The following is a 20471-nucleotide window of genomic DNA, read 5'->3' as shown; positions in this document are numbered from 1 at the left end:
TGGACATGCTCCAGCACCTCAATGTCTTTCTTGTTGTGAGGGGCCCAAAACTGAACACAGTATTCAAGATGTGGCCTCACCAGTGCCGAGTACAAAGGGACAATCACTCCCCTAGTCCTGCTGGCCACACGATTTCTGATGCAGGCCAGGATGCTGTTGGCCTTCTTGGCCACCTGGCCACACTGTCAGCTGATATTCAGCTGGCTGTTGACCAACACTCCCAGGTCATTTTCTGCAGGGCAGCTTTCCAGCCACTCTTCCCCAAGCCTGTGGTGTGGCATGGGGTTGCTGTGACCCAAGCGCAGGACCTGGTGCTTGGCCGTGTTGAATCTCGTACGACTGGCCTTGGCCCATCGATCTAGCCATCCAGATCCCTCTGTAGAGCCTTTCTGTCCTCAAGCAGATCAACACTCCCACCCAACTTGGTGTCATCTACAAGCTTACTGAGGGTGCATTCGATCCCCTTGTCCAGATCATCAATAGATCATTTTGTTAAGATAATAATAGTAATGGAATTCCCTCTTAGAAGAGAAGAAGCCTCTGTGTAGCTGCACCAGTTTCTGATTTGGTGCCACAATGGTACTGCTCTAGTTTATATGGGAGTCAAATTAAAGTACACAACTCATTGCTGAGAATGAATACCTCTTGGGAAGATAGAAAGGTAGTATTTTTTTCTCATGTGTGGAAGAGGAAATTCAACTTTTGGGCCAAGTGCTTGAACTACCAGATACAACCTCTGAGGTAATGTCAACAGTATAACCATAAAAATCACACACTACTCAAGGAGAAGGAGGTTTCATAGATCAAATATGTAATATTGAAGAGTGACAGAGAGCCTTGGGAGATGGGAGGGATCAGTGAAATAAGAGTGCATGTCATCTTTTTGTGGGAACATAATAGTTATTGCAGTTATCAAAGCAATGCTTTTATCTAGTCCAGTACTCTCTTTCCAACAACTGCTCTGAGACTTGGTTATTTAGAGAATGGTATGCTGAAACCTTCCAACAGATAAGTACTAGATAATTAATACGTTGTCTCTCCCTGGTAGCAAGAAAAAAACTTATGCTTTTAAATCTCCATTTTGGTACAGTTGTACCTATTTTTTACCCTGAACTGTTGTAGTTCCAGATATTTTTGTTGTACTTATAAATATCCAATCTCTATTTTAATAATGTCATTCTTTTTCTTAACAAAATGTTATGGCAATTTGCAATCAAAATAATTGGAAACGTGCTTTATTTTACTGCTTTTGGATTTGACAATTTCAATTTTTCTGAAAGGTGTCCTGGAACTTGTATTAGGGGATGAACAGGATAAATTTACCTGTTTGGATTTTGTGTGTTTGTGTATAAATATGTATATATGTATTATTTTGTATGCTTTTATCATGTTCTCTCTTGCATTGATGCTGTCTAGCACAAAAAGTAAACAAAGGACCATAAATAAGCACACCCCTCCCCCCCCCCCCCCATGCCCGTGTTTTCAAAGTTGTTGTGGAAAAGTTTTTATGTCTGCATGTCTTTTTGTCCCTGTCTGGGACAGGAAGGGAAATGAAACAGGAAGGGGTAATCTCCAGCCCTCCTGCTGAAAGCAGGAAAGAATGAAGGCTTCATTGGGCCTAGGGTGAGATTGCTTGAAAGACTTTATTCTTTAGCCAGTATTTTGTCCATTTAGCTTGGCAAGAAAATTTCTTCCTCCAAAACTTATTCTGGTAAGATTGTTAAATAATATTACTTAACAGAAAAGGATACCAATAATTCACATTCTTTATTTTGCAGCTAAATAAGTTGCAAGATCTTCATCCTTTGCCTAAGATAATTTTAGAATACCGTCAGGTGAGCTGTTATTTTTCACATAATGTAGTTGCACTGAAGCAAAGTTAGCAAGAAAGATAACCTATTCACAGCTAAATACATTTTAAAAAGTTGGCTCTAATGTAAGTTCATTCAAATATTCATTTACATTTTGAAGTTGTAGGTATTCTTAGGAGGTTTTAGATTTAATATTCTTCTGTTTTGCACTTTGTTAGGTTATAGCTAGCAAACAACTCTTGCAAAAACAATTGAAAAACTTCACTGCTAAATTTGTCTAGTGCTATAAAGCACACTCTTAGGGCAAAACGTTGGGTTTTTGAGTTCTGAAGAAATACTCTGCAGAAAGTGAAGGAGATAACTAGTTATGGGGTTTTTTAGGTGACAAGGCTCCTGAAAATCCAAAATGACCTAGTTAGTCTGCTTTCACACTTAATGTTTGGATTTTCAGTGGATGAGTTTCCAAGATTAAAAAAAAAAAAAAAAAAGTTTGGGGTTTTGTGTGTGTGTGGCTTTTTTGTGTAGTTTATTGACCTGGGGATAAGATGTAAAAGAATAAATTCCAGTAGTTCATTTACTAGTATCTGCAAAGACCTGGCTTTAGGGTATAACTGAGCTCTTACCTAATTTATGCTAATAGGTCAAGCTATTAGTGAGTATACATCCATTACGTACTAAGATAAAAGTGTCTTTTAAAAAAAGTCTACAAAACAAGTTAATATGCATTTGGAAATTAAGGTCTTTAATTTGAAAAGTCTCTTATTTTTATAAATAAGCATTTATTTAAACTTTTATGTAATTTAGGTTCATAAGATGAAATCAACTTACGTGGATGGACTACAAATGTGCATGAGAAAGGTAGAAGTATAAAAAGTAGCCTTTAAAATGTGGTATTTCAAATAAATCATAAAAGGATTTTTACTTTACTTGACTACAGGGATTTATTTCCTCTACATGGAATCAGACAGGAACTGTGACCGGCAGACTTTCAGCCAAACATCCAGTAAGCGAGCCTATTAGAAGAATTATGTTTTAATTAGAATTAAAAATTAATATTGTTTATATAAAATATATAATATTTTTAACACACAAAATGTTGTTTTCATCTAAGTCTAGCAGTTGCCATATTGTATGTAAATGGTGGACAGAAAAAGCTTATTAAATGGGTGGTTTACTCTAGAAGATTTAGTCTTATTAATATTTTCTGTTATCTGTGGATCAGAATTTAATATTATTACCTGAAGTTTACCTGAAGTAGAGGGCTAGAATTGTGAGCCATGCATGAACCCTCTAGACTTCCTGGTGTTCGTGAATCACTCCTTGTAAAAGATTGGTGAGCCCTGGAAGGTACCCTGGGGATTATGGAAAAAAAGGAAGCTCTTTTCTTCCAGAATTTGGCTTCAGGTCTCATAGCAGCAAAGGGCTAAGCTGGCTATGCTGTTGCTCGGAAGTCTTGCCAGATGCTTATATGGCTGTGACACTTGGGCTCTTTGTGCTGCTTCTCTTTTCTTTGGCTATAATGATCTCAATGTACATGCTTGTGGCTGGAATGTGTTTTATTTTACTTTCTGGACTGCTAAAGACTTGGGTGTTTTTTGCCAAAGTGGCCTTTTTAAGGGCATATTTGAATGTATTTTATTATAACATTTTACTTGGGGTTTAGGTAACATACTGACCTTTGACTGTAGGGACTGGTGAGACCTTTTGCGTTCCACTTCTGTCACAGCCTGTAGCTGCGTGGATAAGTGTGCAGGACCTGGTATGGGAGGAGACAGGGTTGCAGACTGCTTCAGGGACTCAAGTCAAGGCATAGGTGGGGGAATAGCAGTAGAAAAGTAGTGACTACCTACCTGTGGAAATGTTCTGTTTGGTTTAATCATGGCCTTTCTTAGCAAAGACCTGACCTCTGGCCCTGTGGGAGAGGGGGAATAGATGCAGAAGTGAGACTTGGTTTATGAAGACTAGAAGGAATCCATGAGGCTGTTGTCCTTTTAACTTGTGCCCAAAAGTATTGTCAGTTCTTATCCATGCATATTTGAGTGCTGTTTATCTCTCCATGTCTCATACTAGCCTTAAGCTTCATGGGTACCAATGTCATTAGAAGCTTTCTGAAGTTTTGGGAGAAAGGCCATGGTCTTCTACAGCTCTATGTAGGAGTAGAGAGGTTAGACAACAGTTATGTTGTGACCACTTTGCATGGGTGGGCTCATGTGGCACCTTGCAAGTCCTGACCGGTATGGTGACTTTTAGAGTTCTGGCAGAAACCTGTCCTGGGAGGTTTTCATCCTCACAATACTGGTGACTTCCTTAGCTCTTCTTTTACTAGTCTTCACAGTTCAGATTTCATTTATATCTTCCTACCCTCATGGTACATATTTCCATACAATTTGTCATCAAACAATTTATAGGAAGTGTTTGTGCTTTTTGTTGAGTTAAAAACAGTGTCTAGGATTCTGAATTAACAATGGGATGGAGGAGTGTTACTGCTGCTCCCGCATCTCATGCACCCGGATGGGGGAAAGTGATGGGAGAGAATGGAAAAGATGATCATGAAGGTCACAGTTTGCTAAATATTCTGGTGGGATGCACAGGCCTTTACAAGTCAGAGCTGAACAGACAGCTGTCTTGAACAACCGTGTACAACACAAGGTGACCTTTGGCTCATCATGCTAAAAATGACACATGAAATCTACTTTTCTTAAAGCTTGTTTTTCTCCAAAATAATGCTGCTAAAGTTAGCATCCAGGGTTGTCTATGGCTGGCTTTTCCTCATAAGGAAAAACATTGACATTGCTTTTTTTGTGCGAAATGTTATGGAACTTATACCATCTGTTTCTGAATCATTTATTGATATGGAATATATACTGCAGTGCCCAGTCACTTTACTAAATGTGAAAGGATTGGGAAGGTTCTTGCCAGAAATCATAAATATTGTAGGTATTTTTGCAGTTATGTCCTGGTTTCGGCAGGGATAGAGTTAATTGTCTTCCTAGTAGCTGGTATAGTGCTATGTTTTGGGTTCAGTGTGAGAAGAATGTTGATAACACACTGATGTTTTCAGTTGTTGCTAAGTAATGTTTAGTCTAAAGCCAGGGATTTTTCAGCTTCTCATGCCCAGCCAGCGAGAAGGCTGGAGGGGCACAAGAAGTTGGGAGGGGACACAGCCAGGACAGCTGACACACACTGGCCAAAGGGGTATTCCAGACCATGTGACATCATGCCCAGTATATGAACTGGGGGGAGTGGGGGGGGGGGGGTTGCCACTCGGGGACTAACTGGGTGTCGGTTGGCAGATGGTGAGTGAGCAATTGCACTGTGCATCACCTGCATATTCCAATCCTTTTATTATTATTGTCATTTCATTAGTGTTATTATTAGCATTGTTAGTTTCTTCCTTTCTGTTCTATTAAACAGAACAAGTTTTACTTTATTTTTTTCTCCGATTTTCTCCCCCATCCCACTGGGTGGGGGGGGGAAGTGAGTGAGCAGCTGCATGGTGCTTAGTTGCTGGCTGGCGTTTAAACCATGACAAGCTACTATGATGTTATATCAAATTTTAGCTGAGTATTTGTTGAGGTAGTTTATTTTTAACTTTGTTTTAAAACACTTCAAGGAGTGATTAAAACAAAAGATAAGTGTAAATCAGATAAAGTGAGAATTCAGATAGGAGGGATTTACTCAGTTTTAAGGGGAAATGACCAGACATTAGGTAAAGAGCAGGATTTCTTTTTCAGATAAACTCTTCTGTGATCTTTCAGACAAATCCACATCTGATGTAAGGATGATGTATATTTTTGGCTTTATGTGGGTTTCTCTCAATAGATAAGCTTATTCACATGAATTTTTATGACTTCTGTGTTGCAGCAACTTAAAGGGGGTTTCTTGGTAGAACTTTACTTCAGTGTCTCTCCATGTATACATCTGTTTTAGTTTAACTGTGCACTCCGTTTCTTCTCATTTGGTTTCTTCTACAATATGTGTGCTGCATAATTAATGCATTTTTCCCAAATAACAGTGTGTTATATAATAACATAGTACATCGTTAAATAGGGACACATTTGATATTGTAGTCTCCTGCTATAGCATTGTAACTGTCTATTTGCTACTCCATGAGAATCTGCATGTCTGAAACCTAAAAGTAAATGTATAAACCGTGAAAATCTTCAGTCAAACTATTTTGTCATATATCCATAGGCTAGTTATTTTTTCCACTCTATGATGGATTGCTTCTGACTATTAGGGGAAGTTAATTAGGTTTATTATTTGAATATGTTATTTTTAATTAATTTTTGTATAAATATATTAGTCTTGTCTACATTAGGATACTTTATTATATTGCGTATAGATAACTTTCTTATTAAATATATTTATTACATTCATAAAGACTTGTTATGTTCTCCAAACCTACCTTGAAATACCACTTTCAGCCTCTCACCTTGTAAAGCAAAAATAAGTCATGACAGAGGTAGAAAGGCATAAAGCCAATTAAGATCAAGCCTCTTTCAGAATGAGCAGAGAGAAATCCTAACTCGACATATAAAGATTGCATATAATTGGATGTTATAATTTGGTTTAAGGTGCAAACTTCAGTGCTAGAATCAGATATTCTGTATTAAGATCTCTTTCCTCCAGTCTTCTGCAGCAGAGGCAACTGAAATGCTACTAATGAGTTTACGCTTCTATACTTTAGAAGGTGTTTGTATCATTGAACTAAAAAGCATAAATTGGTGGGCTTCAGGGGGCATTTCCTTCCTTTTAGTAACAAAAAGTTATGCTGAAGTTAAGTGAAATTTTTTACCTTCTTAGACCAAGTGAAAAAAAATAATGAAAGCATTCCTATTTCTCCCCAGGAAAAATGCTTTTACCAGCTTGTCCAAAAAGGCAAAGCAGCATGTTAGCCTTTAATTTAGAAAGCAAGAGTGTAATTTGAAAAAGAAACTAATTAGGGTGTGTGGAATGTTAATGTGCTCAAAGGAGGACTATAAAAAAACTGAAATATTGAATATACCTCAGTCTCTCCAACAGATGTAAGTAATATTTTCTGATAGTGAATGCATGATAGAGAGTTGTATGCTTGTCTATTAGAAAATGTGTGTTACTAATACTGTTTGGAGTATGAATAATAAATGACCCATCTGGTTTTCATTCTAATGGGAGAGACAATCTCTTGAAGTAGACACCTCTCTGAACAATTGCCATCAAAAATAAGTCTTTTCTGTCAATTAACTTAGCAAACCACTTTTTCTGATTATCCACAGTGTATTACTTCCCTTCCGGGCTGTCTTCTGGAGTGAATGAACTAATTCTCTCTGAGATAAAACTCAAATGTACTTTTGGAATAGTTTTGGGATCATTTATGAACAGCGTGGATGAGATGCTGCCTGTTTGCTTCCCTTTTGTAACACTATCCCAATAGGTTTTACATCCTCAACATACCCACATGCGCACACCAAGCAGGGTGGACTGTTAGAATCATGCCATCAAAACTATTGTGACAGTTCTCCAATTTCAGGCATTTTTGTCCCTGGCCTTGTTAAGGCTATGGGCTCATCTGTGATACTACCAATACTCTTTCTGAAAGTTTATAGTCACAACTGGATTCCAGCACAAACAGGATGTTCTACAAGGTATTTCAACAGTGGTGAGCTGCTGTACAAATTTGAAGTGTGCTGTTTTTCCCCTGTCCCTTTCCTTCACAGCTTTTAGAAGGCTTTGGCAGAGCTGATGCAATGTAAGGAACCAGACACCAAGTCTGGGAGCAGGGATGTGATCACATCTTCCCTTTTTTTTTTTTTTTTTTTTTTTTTTTTTTTCCAGAAATGAACCAATGCCCTTGGCTGCTTTTGAAACTGCACTATTAGGAATATAACTTTTGTAAACTAGTTTTCATACACTGTCCTACTGAAATGAATGTTGACTTAAAATGGACAGACAGTATGGATCTTACATTTGCATTGATCTTACTTGAGTGTGTTTTGTTTTTTTTTTTTTTTTTAAAAGTATGTTTATTGGAAAGCACTGGGGATAGAGACAAGTCAGACATGTTACAGTTCATATAAAACATCTTGTCAAAAGTCTTCTATAACATTATCTAGGGTAACAAAATCATTTATAGGTAAGCATGCTCTGATGTGGGCTTTGCTAAAATAATGGTAGGTTGTCTTAACAGGGGTGAGAATGCCTATGCATTTTCTTGGACCTTTGCATCAAAGCAATTTAGTGTCATATTTTCTAGTCAGTGCAAACAACTATCACTCAGATAAGCTGATATGCTATTAGAGAAAGTCAGAGTGTGCATGCTGTTTGTTGTGGTTGTTCTGTGTTCTGAGAGTACCTCTTGCATTCAGAACGTATTTTTGTGCCATGTTTCTTTTCAGTATATTTATTCCAATACTCAAATCATATGCTGATTATGACTGCACTAATAGCACTAAAATAGTATCTCATTTTATGAGTATTTAGAGTTTTGATGTTTTTACAATCTCTTTTGTTGTTGCTTTATTTTTTTAGAAGTATATTTCAGTGGAGGCTTTGGCATTTAAAGAAACTGTATTTACAACGTTGGAGACAGAAATTTTCTATGTCCTCTCTTTCTTCCTCACTCATCACAGTTTTTGTTTTATGATTTTTTACTTACAAATGAGTGAATGAGCATGTTGACAAGACTTTAGTTCAGTTGCATCCATGATGAAAATTTACACTACGTTAACATTACAATAGGATTTTCTTAGTTATTGGTGTGACAACTACAGTATGAAGAGTTACTGTTAGTCGTATGAGTGTTAACTCATGCCTGATGCCTCAAAACATCATCATGTTGATTTAATATCCAAATACAGAAATAAGGTTTCTGCATCATAGACCTTTGTTCTCTTAGCATCTTGAGTACACATAGTGTCCTTTTCTGTGATATATGCATGTCTTTAGCATTCTCTGTAGTAATGCTCCTCATTTGTATAAATTCATTAATCTCTTGGTGAGTGTGGTGTATCCAATACATGGACTACGTTTTATAGCATAGTGTTTTCCATTTGGCTCAGTAAAGCTTGAAGCATCATCTGGGCTGTAATTCTGTAGTAATAAGAGCAGTACAATCATGTATACGACTTCTATTTGGGATTATCTTTGTATGTATAATTGTTCTGTGTGTTATTTAAAGAAAGATAATGTGTAGCCAGTATAAATCTGCTCCTATGCAGTAATCAACATACAAAATGCTTGCATTTTATTTATGTGAGATAAGATAGGAAGTCTGTCATTATTTATTCTACAAAGTAAACATAAGCACAGAAATATAGAGAGCAATTAAAATTACAGCTCAAAAATGAAAGATTCTGTACAACTCAGAATAATATCAGCTAAAGTATTTTTAGCACATTATGAAATATTGACTGTGGAGGCTGAATTCCTCCTTCACTCTCCGTTAGTTTCTGGCAAAAAGCTCCTCAGAGAAGCTTAGACTTATAGAAATGGGAGGAAAAAAGTTCCTGTAAAATGTTCTTTTGCTAGAAAGATGATGGCACTGCATACTTCCACTTGTTTCATTAAAATTCAAAGATACTATGTATAAATTAAATTGTCAGCACTTGAGTGCCTACTGCTGTTGAGTGGGCTTTGTTAAGGTAGTTGGTTATATGCTGATTCATTTTATGCTTTGAATGGCCTTTGCTAGTGGCATTTTTGGAATGCTGCAGGTAGAAGCCAAAACTATGCACTGGTCATGTTTTAGAAATCCATGCTGGAATATAGCTAGCGCTACTGCCAGGTTATTTTTCTCTAATATGAATGTGACTGGAATCCATAAAAAGAAACAAAATTAGTGTAATCTTTGATCAAAACAAGTGTTTTTTTAGCTATGTAGCTTTCACTACCTTAGAAATTAAATGGTGTTTTAACGTGAAATATAGTAATGTCTATTACTTAAGAGTATTCTGTTACAGAAGATAATCTATACACTATGTTGTGTCTCTTGGAATTGCATTAAGTCTGATTCCATGTAATTTTAGAATAGTTTAAGAGCAATGTTAGCATGGTATTTTGGTTACAAGAAACAAGTAGTGCTATTCACTCGTAGTCTGTCACCATCTTTGTTTTCCGCTGTTTATCCATACAAATTTCAACTCCTGACTGAGCACTTTTCTTATACTTGAGATTGGCATATGCTAGCATCCCCTGAAGTCTCAATGTGGTCACAGTCATTGTACCTCTGTGCTGAGGAGTTTAACAGATCCCATGTCCTACTGAGTTCATTTTCACTGTTCTCATCTGTAAGACAGTTGCTCAGATTGAATCTTCAGCAATGTGCAGAAACGCATGTATGATCTTTATATTAGTTTAAATATTTGTGTGCCTATTTGTTATGAAGTTATCTGTTGGTACCTCTTGTGAGTTGATTAAGATTTTAGAAATTCTGCTTGAAGATTTTTTTTTTATTATTATTCTTCATATGAAGTATTCCATTAGTGGCATTTTTAGATATACACTTTTAGGAAATACTCAAAGCTTGGAGACTTATGTTCCGAGAGGACGATTAAAAAAAAAAATTACAGGCACACAAATTATGTCTTGTCTTTTATAAGCTCTCAAAAGTGAGAGGTGTTAGCATATTCCTCTAATGTCTGAATTCCTTTTTGCAAGGACAAAATATAGTTTAATTCTTATCTCAGCATAGGCTTCACTATGTTTTAACATACAAAAGTATTTAAATAGTTTATTTTGCTACATAGCGTTCTTCTAGTGTACATAGTTGTTCTCCCATTCTGTATCTCAGCAAAAATTACCTCAAAAAATCTGAGAGTTCTGACAAGACAAAAAATGGAGGAGACGGAAATGAAGAATGATAAAAAGAGAATGGATTATAGGGCAAGATCAAAAGTTAGGTACAGCAAAAGAGACGTCTTGTATGGTCCAGTTTTCAGACAGTACTGATTTTCAAAAGCTTTGTCGTTGGCATCCCAAAGAATTTCAGGAAAATTATCTCTCTAGTTCTACATCCCTAGTACATTTAGCTTTCTCTGCTGACAGTTCTTTTTTTTCTGTGTCAGTGAGTGGAAAATTTGCCCATTCTTTATTTCCACAGAATCGTTTCATAAAACCTCAGGAAATTTCACCCAGGGTTTTGAAGATGGAAGCACTGTCTCAGGTTTGGAACAACAACAACAAAAAGTAGTGGTTTGTATAAGGGGCACTGAAGATAGACAGAATAGGACAGAGGTCATCTTGCTGACTCCCACATGGCCTCATTGTCCTTAGTTCTCCTGTACTAGCATGATCATCTGCTCACTGTGGCTCTTAGGAACTTAAAATTAAGGACCACTTCTATCAAATCAAGAATTGTCCTTTCCTCACTGTGAGCAAAGAAAGAGACATTGGTTATTTAGATTTCCTTTAACTCCTTCAATGAGCCTCCTGTTCACAGTCTTTTGTAGCCTTTTAAGAGGAATTCCTTGCTAACATATGCTCAGTAAATTTCTCAGTATGTGAAACAATCTTGTTTGAGATGCTAAATTTTACCCTTTCGTAAAACAACTGTTACATCTTTTCCTTAGAAAGTACATTCCTCCAGTCTGGAGATCTTGTAATTTTTCATGTGTTTAAAGGTCTAGTATTTGTACCTTTGGGCAATATTCCCTTGACACTGTTTACTTGAAAGCTATAATATACAGCTAATATTCAATTAGTGCAATATTTACTAGCTTCAACAAAGCATTGTTCTCTCTATGCCTTAGCACTGTTTTTTTTACCAAAACCAAATCATATCATCTTGGAGTTCATCCCGGAGTTTAGTAGCCTCCCGTGTTAATGAACATTAGTTTAACAGAGCTTATGTTCTGAATATAATTTTCTTTCAGGAAAATGAAATTAAATAAGTAATTGAATTTAGTCAGTTTATATATGGGAAAAAACAAAAGTAGTTTTTGTCTCTTTGAAAGATGCGTACTCACTTGCTGTGCAAAGTTTAGTAATCTGTCAGTATATAACGAAGCATATGGGCTGAACCCATGACTTGACAAAATAATTTGTCACAGAATATGTCAAATTAATAAGTTAGTAAAATTAAATATTTTTTGTTATTTTAAAAATCACTTACCGAGTCCTTTCTCATGTGCTGCTACAACATTACTGCATGAGGTCATCCCCAGGTCTGAATTTCAAAGAGTATGGCAGAAAAAGGATTGGTCATAGGAAATCAAATACACTCTTATTATGGCCAGCTCTCTAAAGTAAGAAGTCAGTGGTTTTGGTTGCCCTTTTCTTATCATAGAATCATAGAATGGTTTGGGTTGGAAGGGACCTTAAAGATCATCTAGTTCCAACCCCCTGCCATGGGCAGGGACACCTTCCACTAGACCAGGTTGCTCAAAGCCCCATCCAACCTGGCCTTGAACACTTCCAGGGAGGGGGCAGCCACAGCCTCTCTGGGCAACCATTGCCAGTGTCTCACCACCCTCCCAGTAAAGAATTTCTTCCTTATATCTAATCTAAATCTTCCCTCTTTCAGAGTAAAACAGTTACCTCTTGTCCTGTCACTACGTGCCCTTGTAAAAAGTCCCTCTCCAGCTTTCCTGTAGGCCCCCTTTAGGTACTGGAAGGCTGCTAGAAGGTCTGCCCAGAGCCTTCTCTTCTCGAGGCTGAACAACCCCAACTCTCTCAGCCTTTCCTCATAGGGGAGGTGCTCCATCCCTCTGATCTTTTTTGTGGCCCTCCTCTGGACCCACTCCAACAGGTCCATGTCTCTCCTGTGCTGAGGACTCCAGAGCTGGATGCAGTATTCCAGCTGGGGTCTCATGAGAGCGGAGTAGAGGGGCAGAATCACCTCCCTCGTCCTGCTGGTCATGTTTCTTTTGATGCAGCCCAAGATACGGTTGGCTTTCTGGGCTGTGAGCACACATTGAGCTTCTTGTCAACCAACACCCCCAAGTCCTTCTCCTCAGGGCTGCTCTCAATCGATTCTTCTTCCCTTGTATTCACTTTGAAAGCTGCTTAAGCTTGTGGGAAGGTGATGAATTACTTCTAAGTCTCCCACTTGACTGACATCTAAAACCTTGATAATTCTGTGCTGCTGGGTAAGGCAAGAGGGGAGTGCATTACCTTTGAATGATTGTTCACTGCTGAAAAACAGTAACTCATACCAAAAATGAAGAAATCCTTTACCAGAAGTCTATGATTCTGTGTTTTTTGACAAGGAAAATAAATGTGTCTAATTTTTAACTAGCCACTAGGTGGCAATTGCAGACAAGTCAAGATTTGCTTAGGAATGCATGTACACATACATACCAGGCTGGTATTGCTATGGTGACCTTGTTCATTTTCTTATTTTCTCTATTTATGGAGCTACATGCTGTATTTTAAAAATTAGATCTTCAGACTGTCCTGGAATTGTGTCTTAAATAGAAGCCACAGAAAATAACTGTTTATTCTTTTATAATAATAAATAGATGTTGCTATGGACAATAATTAAATATGGCAATTTTCCAAAAGAGAAATCAGGAAGGGGTTGTTTGGGGTTTTTTTCTGCTGTGTAATGTCTCACGAGTTAGTTGCCACCAACTTTAGAGGTGCCAGACAAATTGAATAAATTTGCTGATGTGAGTGCCCTCAGGACTGCATTGACTACTTTGGGTGGTGTGCAGTTTTCCTTGCTCTTTCTCCAGCAGCTTTGGGCTTTAACAAAGGAGCAAGCAGAGTATTGATGGTTAAGGAAGTAGCTCACTGAACCTGTTCTTGCATTTCTTCTCAAATTGATTAACTGAGGTGGGACTGCACCTATTGGTAAATTGTGCACTCATAAGTAAACCAAGAAAAGACAACTGAAAAAAAAGGAAAAGGAGTGAGAAAATTTTGAAGCAACAAATAAGCAGGGGAAAAAATCCACTACAAGAATAAAAAGAAAAAAGTAATTAGAGATATAGAATATAAAACTCAAAGGAGTTGTCATCTACCTATCTGTTACCATTGTAATGAAGTCTGGTCTTACAGACCAAAGTATTACTTCTGCTCCAGAAGTAATACAATGCTAGTCATCAAACAGATGCCATGAATTTAAAAGCTTACTTTGTGTTTCATTGTGTATAGCTGAGTTCTTGTTCAAGAACAGTTGTGGCCTAATTATTTTCATAAACTTTCTGGAGAAGATACTAAGAGAAACTCTAGAAACTTTTGGACTTCTAATGCTTCAGTTTTTGCTGGAGTGCTACATTTCATGAGATAATCTAGAATTTCATTGCTCTGAACTTTTTTCAAACAGAAGAGAAAAATCTGTGTTTTTCTCAAGTATTAGGAAAGAATTGATTTCCTGAAGCAAAGGCTATTAGAGTAATTAAATGTGACAGCATCACAGTCCCAGTAAATATTCTTGCTTATAAGAAATGCAACTGGTTTTTGCTATTTCCTGGTATTGGTAGTCACTGTAAAACAATATTTAATTCCTGTATTGTCTTTATTTTGCTCTAGTGTTTGGCACTTTGCCTTGGTGTAACAGCAGGTGGATTAGTCACCACATCAAAGGATATATATATATTATAACTTTACCTGGTCTAACTGCTTCCTTATATCTGTTCAGTCTAACTCCTTGGCTGTTTTTGATCTTCCTTTGTGACACATCCATACTGTATACATTTATGAATGGATACTCTTATCTCAGTAGTAAGTTTTGTCTCTGTTCTATTTTTAAATAAGTCCTTAGATCAGTGCAGGAATTAATCGGAATCAAATGTCCAAAGGCTAGTCTGCAGCCACCTCTGCGCATTCCCATTTATTTCAGTAACTTACTCTTGGTTTTTTTTGGTTTTTTTTCTGTTCCCCTCCCTGCAGTTTGTAGGTCTTCAGACAGTCATATTCCATAGATATTTAAAAATGCACATCTGAGCAGTTAGTAGATTAATGAGCCATTTTCTAGTAAAAAAGAATATACATATGGCTATAGATGCCTTTGTGTATATATATATACACACATCTATTTCTAGGGAGTTACCAGGGTTGACTGAGGTTATTTGCTCAAAAAATAGCAATTTATGGTACTGAAAATGTATATGAAGAGGAAGAGAAAGGTATGGGTTAGCTGAATCAATATAAATAACTGAAAGGGGAATTTAACATAGGAAATGTGATCAACAACCCTACTTGACATAGAGTAGGAAATAATTAAAATGCACCACCAGCCTCTGTGATTAGGTGAAGTCTAACTATACTGACTTCAACGGTAATTTATCCAACATATATCTGTATACTGTAATCCTTTGAAAGAACCAAAATAACGTACTGGTTTTTAACCTAGGAAGGAATTAAAAAATCAATTGTAAATGTAGATGTAGAATTTTGGATACCAAAAATGGAAAACTCAACAGAAAGTGTAGCTGATTGAGAATAAGCTCATCAAACCGGGAACTGTATATTATTTGTTGGATTTTGACTGGGTTTTGTTTTCATTGGTAATTCTAGTCTTGGTTGATACAATGACTTTCCTTATGGATTAGAGCATCCTTTTCGCAAGGCTTGAATGCTTTATGAGAAAGCTGTGTTTGTGAGGCTCGAACAGAGACATCAAGAGTCAATCAATTCCAAGTCTCCTTGCCAAAGTGAAGTCTGTCATTGTTTCCAAATGGCTGTGTATACAGAAGCTAACAGCATAGGCGAGAATCTACACTGTCTTCACCTGAAACGACAGACAAAAGTAGAACAACTTTTAATAGAGGTATTTTCAGAACCAAGAAAACAGATTTCTAACCTGTGCTAAAACACCACAGTAAGGAATGCATCAGGATCATCAGTCAGGATGGATTATAGTGGCAAAAAAATCAGATTATGGAGGTAAGAGGAAAGAAATCGGCAATCTGTTTTTCAACATGTACAGTTTTAATCTAGTGTTCCTAGTGAGATTTTTTTTTTTTTTTCTGCCATGCCTATGCTCCCTTACCCAGCATGATGTTTTCTGAAGAGTTTAACTAAAAAACAGTGATCCAAGAACCATCTAGATGCTGGGAAAATGTGTCAAGCAACTGAAATTGTAAAAGAGGTGATGAATTGATGGAGTGCTAGGTCTCTGTGTGGCAGGTCCACTGGCAAAGAAAGGTGTCAGCTTTGGACACCCAGGAAAAAGACAGTCAGTCTGTGCTTCTCATACCCAAAGTGACTTTAGTGCAGATCATATTCAGTGCTTTTTTCTTTTAAGTGTGGTAACTATATTACAAAATTTAATCTTTAATGATTTAATGCATGTAGGGGGAGGGGTGGGTGGGAAAAGGGGTTTCACTGACAACAAAAAGGTGAAAAAGAAAAGGGTACAGCTGTAAGGTTGTATGTTTTTTTGGCTTTCTACCAGTCATGACCTGAGGTTCAACACGGCCAAGCACCAGGTCCTGCACTTGGGTCACAGCAACCCCATGCCACACCACAGGCTTGGGGAAGAGTGGCTGGAAAGCTGCCCTGCAGAAAATGACCTGGGAGTGTTGGTCAACAGCCAGCTGAATATCAGCTGACAGTGTGGCCAGGTGGCCAAGAAGGCCAACAGCATCCTGGCCTGCATCAGAAATCGTGTGGCCAGCAGGACTAGGGGAGTGATTGTCCCTTTGTACTCGGCACTGGTGAGGCCACATCTTGAATACTGTGTTCAGTTTTGGGCCCCTCACAACAAGAAAGACATTGAGGTGCTGGAGCATGTCCAGAGAAGGGCAACAAAGCTGGTGAAGGGTCTGGAGAACAAGTCCTATGAGGAGCGGCTGAGGGAACTGGGGTTGTTCAGTCTGGAGAAAAGGAGGCTGAGGGGAGACCTTATTGCTCTCTACAACTACCTGAAAGGAGGTTGTAGCGAGGTGGGTGTTGGTCTCTTTTCATAAGTAACAAGTGACAGGACAAGAGCAAATGACCTCAAGTTGTGCCAGGGGAGGTTTAGACTGGATATTAGGGAAAATTATTCACCAAAAGGGTTGTCAAGCATTGGAACAGGCTGCCCAGGGAAGTGGTTGAGTCACCATCCCTGGAGGTATTTAAAAGACATGTAGATGTGGTGCTTAGGGACATGGTTTAGCGGTGGGCTTGGCAGTGTTAGGTTAACAGTTGGACATGATGATCTTAAATGTCTTTTCTAACCTAAATGATTCTATGATTCTATGAAGCCATAAAAAATGGAAATTTCCATTTATACAATCAAGTAGTTCTTATTAATCGTGTTGCAGGTTTACCAAAATTATTTATGAAGCTTGGTTCTACATTTTTGCATGCATTTTTCATAATCAAGACAATACAATTCTTTTTCTCAGCTTGCATTTTAAGACATGATACACCAACTGACTACAATTTCTGCAAAATATTTGTTTCTGTCTTTAATCTTTGAATTTTAATGTTATGCTACAAGTGTACTTTATATATTATTTATATTTTTTTTTAAAAAAAAAATGCTTGGGAATGAAACCAGAGTCTTTTCTATGGCTTTCCACTGCCTCATACCACTGAAGGCTTCAGTTCTATCTCAGTCAGAAATCACGTGAAATAGAGAGAAGATAATGGGTTGGCACTGGGATACATAGATTAATCAGTTACAGTAATGTTATAAAAACAGAATCATAGAATCATAAGATAGTTGAGTTTGGACAGGACTGCTAGAGATTGTCTAGTCCAACCTCCCCTGCTCAAAGCAGGGTCCACCAGACCAGGTTTCTTGGGACCATGTCTAGTCGGAGTTTGAATATCTGCAAGGATGGAGGCTTCACAACCTCTCTGTGTAACCTGTTCCAGTGTTTGACCACTGTCACAGTAGAAAAGTTTTTTCTTATGTTTAAATGGAATTTTCTGTAATTGTTTGTGACCACTGCCTCCTGTCCTGTCATTGGGCACCAGTGAGAAGAATCTGGCTCCCTCTTCTTTACACCCTCTCATCAGGCATTCTGAGCAGAGGGGAAGGATCACCTCTCTTGACCTGCTGGTGACACTCTTCCTGACATAGCCCAGGATGCTGTTGGCCTTCCTTGGTACAAAAGCTCATTGCTGGTTCATGTTCAACTTGTTTTTCACCAGGATCCACAGGTCTTTTTTTGCAAAAAAGCTGCTGTGAACTCTATGACTCTTGAGGTGCCTCTGAATCGCAGAGCAGCCAACTCCTCCCGGTTTTGGATTGTCTGCCATCTTGCTGAGGTTACACTCAGTCCTGTTATCCAGGTCATTAATGGAGGTGTTGAGCAGTATTGGCCACTGGGGTACTTCACTAGCGCCTGGCCTCCAGCTGCTCTTTGTGCCACTCATCAAAACCCTTTGAACCAGGCAATTCAGCCAGTTTTCAGTCCACCTCACTGTCCACTTATCTAGTGTGTACTTCATCAACTTGTCTATGAGGCTTTTATGAGAGATTGTTTTGAAAGCCTTGCTAAAGTCAAGGTAAACAACATCTGCTGCTCTCTATACATCCACCGAGCTAGTCACTTCATCGCAGAAGGCTATCATTGGTTAAGCACGATTTCCCCTTTGTAAATCCATGCTGACTACCCCAGATCATCTTCTTGACTTTAATATGTTTGCAAATGTTTTCCAGGATTATTTGCTCCATCACCTTCCCAGGAATTGAGAGGCTTGATGGCCTGTGGTTTTCTGCATCCTCCTTGCCCTCCTGGAAGAAAGGAGTGACACTTGCTGTCTTCCAGCACTCAGGAACCTCCCCTGATCATCACAGCCTTTCAAACATGATTGAAATTGGGCTCTGGGCTTCATCTATCCCTCTATCCATTGGAACCTCTGGAAATGAATTTTGGATTATGGTGGTTTTTTATGTTTTTTAATTAATTTTTTTTTATCCAGTGCTAGGGTTTTCTTGTTAATTGTCCACTAGAATAGCTTGATTCCCTGTCCCTGCCCCCCTGCCCCAACCAATGAAGAGAAGTCTTAATAGTTAACTTTCCCAACCAGCTTTTCCATCACACTGTTTCAAGTATATTCCTTCTTGTCTGTTGGAGCATAACTGTTCAGAGAGAGCAATTTTGTTTCTCTATAACTTCTGACAAGATGTGGATGCCCTTTTCTAACAATAAGGGATAACAGTCACGTCTCAGATTGGATCTATGAAGGTTTTGCAGAAATATACTTGAAATTAATACATAAAAGCAAAAATACAGGCTGTATTATGTAGTCCAAGGTGGTAATAGTCATTTACCAAAGCCACATCAATCTACTTTTGATACAATAAAACTGTCACCTAGTTGTCAACTCAAGCAGAGGAAAGCTTTCCATTTGGAAGACTCTTCTGAGATTGTCTCCTTATTTCTCCATCCTTTTAAATATCTAAAGTAAATTTATCTCATCAGATTTCATAATCTAAATCTTAGAAAACATCACCTCCAGGGGAGTCTTAGGTCAACTTGTTGTAAGTAAGTTACATACAGATAGATTGAACTACCCACTGGAGATTCCTGTCTTCATCTACTGACTACAGAGGGATTCTAGTCAGCTAGTTTAGACCAGTGACTAGCCTAAAGACGTCTAAAATTAGATGAGAGGAATCTATTAAGCTACTGCAATAGCTTAAAGATGAGCATTACCACTTTGATGTTTCTTGACTTCTTTTCTGAAGATTTATTCAAATTATGAGTTGTTAACTAATTTACAAGTGAAAGTACATTTTGCATTTGCAATTATTTACTAGTGTTTCTCAGAATTATTAGTAACACTTCTAAAATTGCATTAAAAGCAGACTTTCTCCATATGCTGTCAGTGGAAACAAGATAGCAATATAGTGATTTATTTTTACCATTGTAGATAGATTTTGAAATAAATTTTATTTCACTTTGTTCAGGATTTTGAAGCTATTTGAGTTAAGGAACAATAATCAGTTATAGTAACTATAAACAACTCTTTAACCTGTGCTGGAGGTTATCTTATTAAGTACGTGTCAATACCAGTATAGAGCCCAATGAGAAGTCCATACAATGATCTCTACCATTAAAATTATTCAAGTCAGAATTAAAATGTTGTGATTTTGTTCTTTAAATGTGTAAAATTAGGCTCCCACATTCATGTCCAGGTGCATAATAAAGGACTTAATTTTCTAAACTTCTGAGGATCTACTAGCTTCCATGGCCACTTAAACTGCATATTATTCATACGAACAAGCACTGATCTTCCCCAACTTGTTATTGATAGAAATCAATACTTATTGATAGAAATCAATATTTATCAATAGAAATGTTAGTTTTGTGCACAGATTAAATAACCACTTATTTCAAAATATGGTTAGTAGCATTACAATAAGCATTGCCATAACTGTTTTTTTAAATGTTTCTGGAAACTGAAGAATAAAATACTGAAGATGGCAAGTGTTTCTTCTAGCTCAATCTTTGTATTGATGGATTGAGAGCAGTGTTCCTAGTTTATCCATGCTGTGAAAATATTATGTATATTATGTATTAGTTTCCTATCTCTCTCTCCGTATGGTGCTGTGGTGGATGTTCAACTTCAATACATTTAATTGTAGATCTTTAAGGGTGATACTAAGACTAGAAATGACACTGTTGTGTTTTGGGGGTTTTGTTCTTTTACTTCTGCTTTAAATTTCCATAGCTTTTGCAGTCTGATCACATCCCTCTTAAGTTTAAAATAACAAATTTGAGTTCAAAATTACATAGAAAATGATCATTCTGATTTGGAAATTATATAGCACTATTCCCATCTCCTGAATTC

The 20471-nt window shown here is 37.6% G+C and overlaps 1 protein-coding gene across 1 annotated transcript in view; it reads left to right on the top strand.

Annotated features, from left to right (window-relative positions):
* Positions 1-20471, top strand: part of POLN (DNA polymerase nu) — a 107586-nt gene that overhangs the window by 25804 nt on the left and 61311 nt on the right. Inside the window, exons 12-14 of the mRNA XM_030028853.2 lie at positions 1779-1835; positions 2616-2669; positions 2749-2814. Of these exons, the coding sequence (XP_029884713.1) occupies positions 1779-1835; positions 2616-2669; positions 2749-2814 (177 nt within the window). The remainder of the gene's footprint in view (positions 1-1778; positions 1836-2615; positions 2670-2748; positions 2815-20471) is intronic.

This window comes from Aquila chrysaetos, chromosome 1 (genome assembly GCF_900496995.4).
Source record: "Aquila chrysaetos chrysaetos chromosome 1, bAquChr1.4, whole genome shotgun sequence".
Taxonomy (NCBI): domain Eukaryota; kingdom Metazoa; phylum Chordata; class Aves; order Accipitriformes; family Accipitridae; genus Aquila; species Aquila chrysaetos.
Note: the sequence above shows the minus strand (reverse complement) of the source record. Positions and strands in the feature narration are given on the sequence as shown.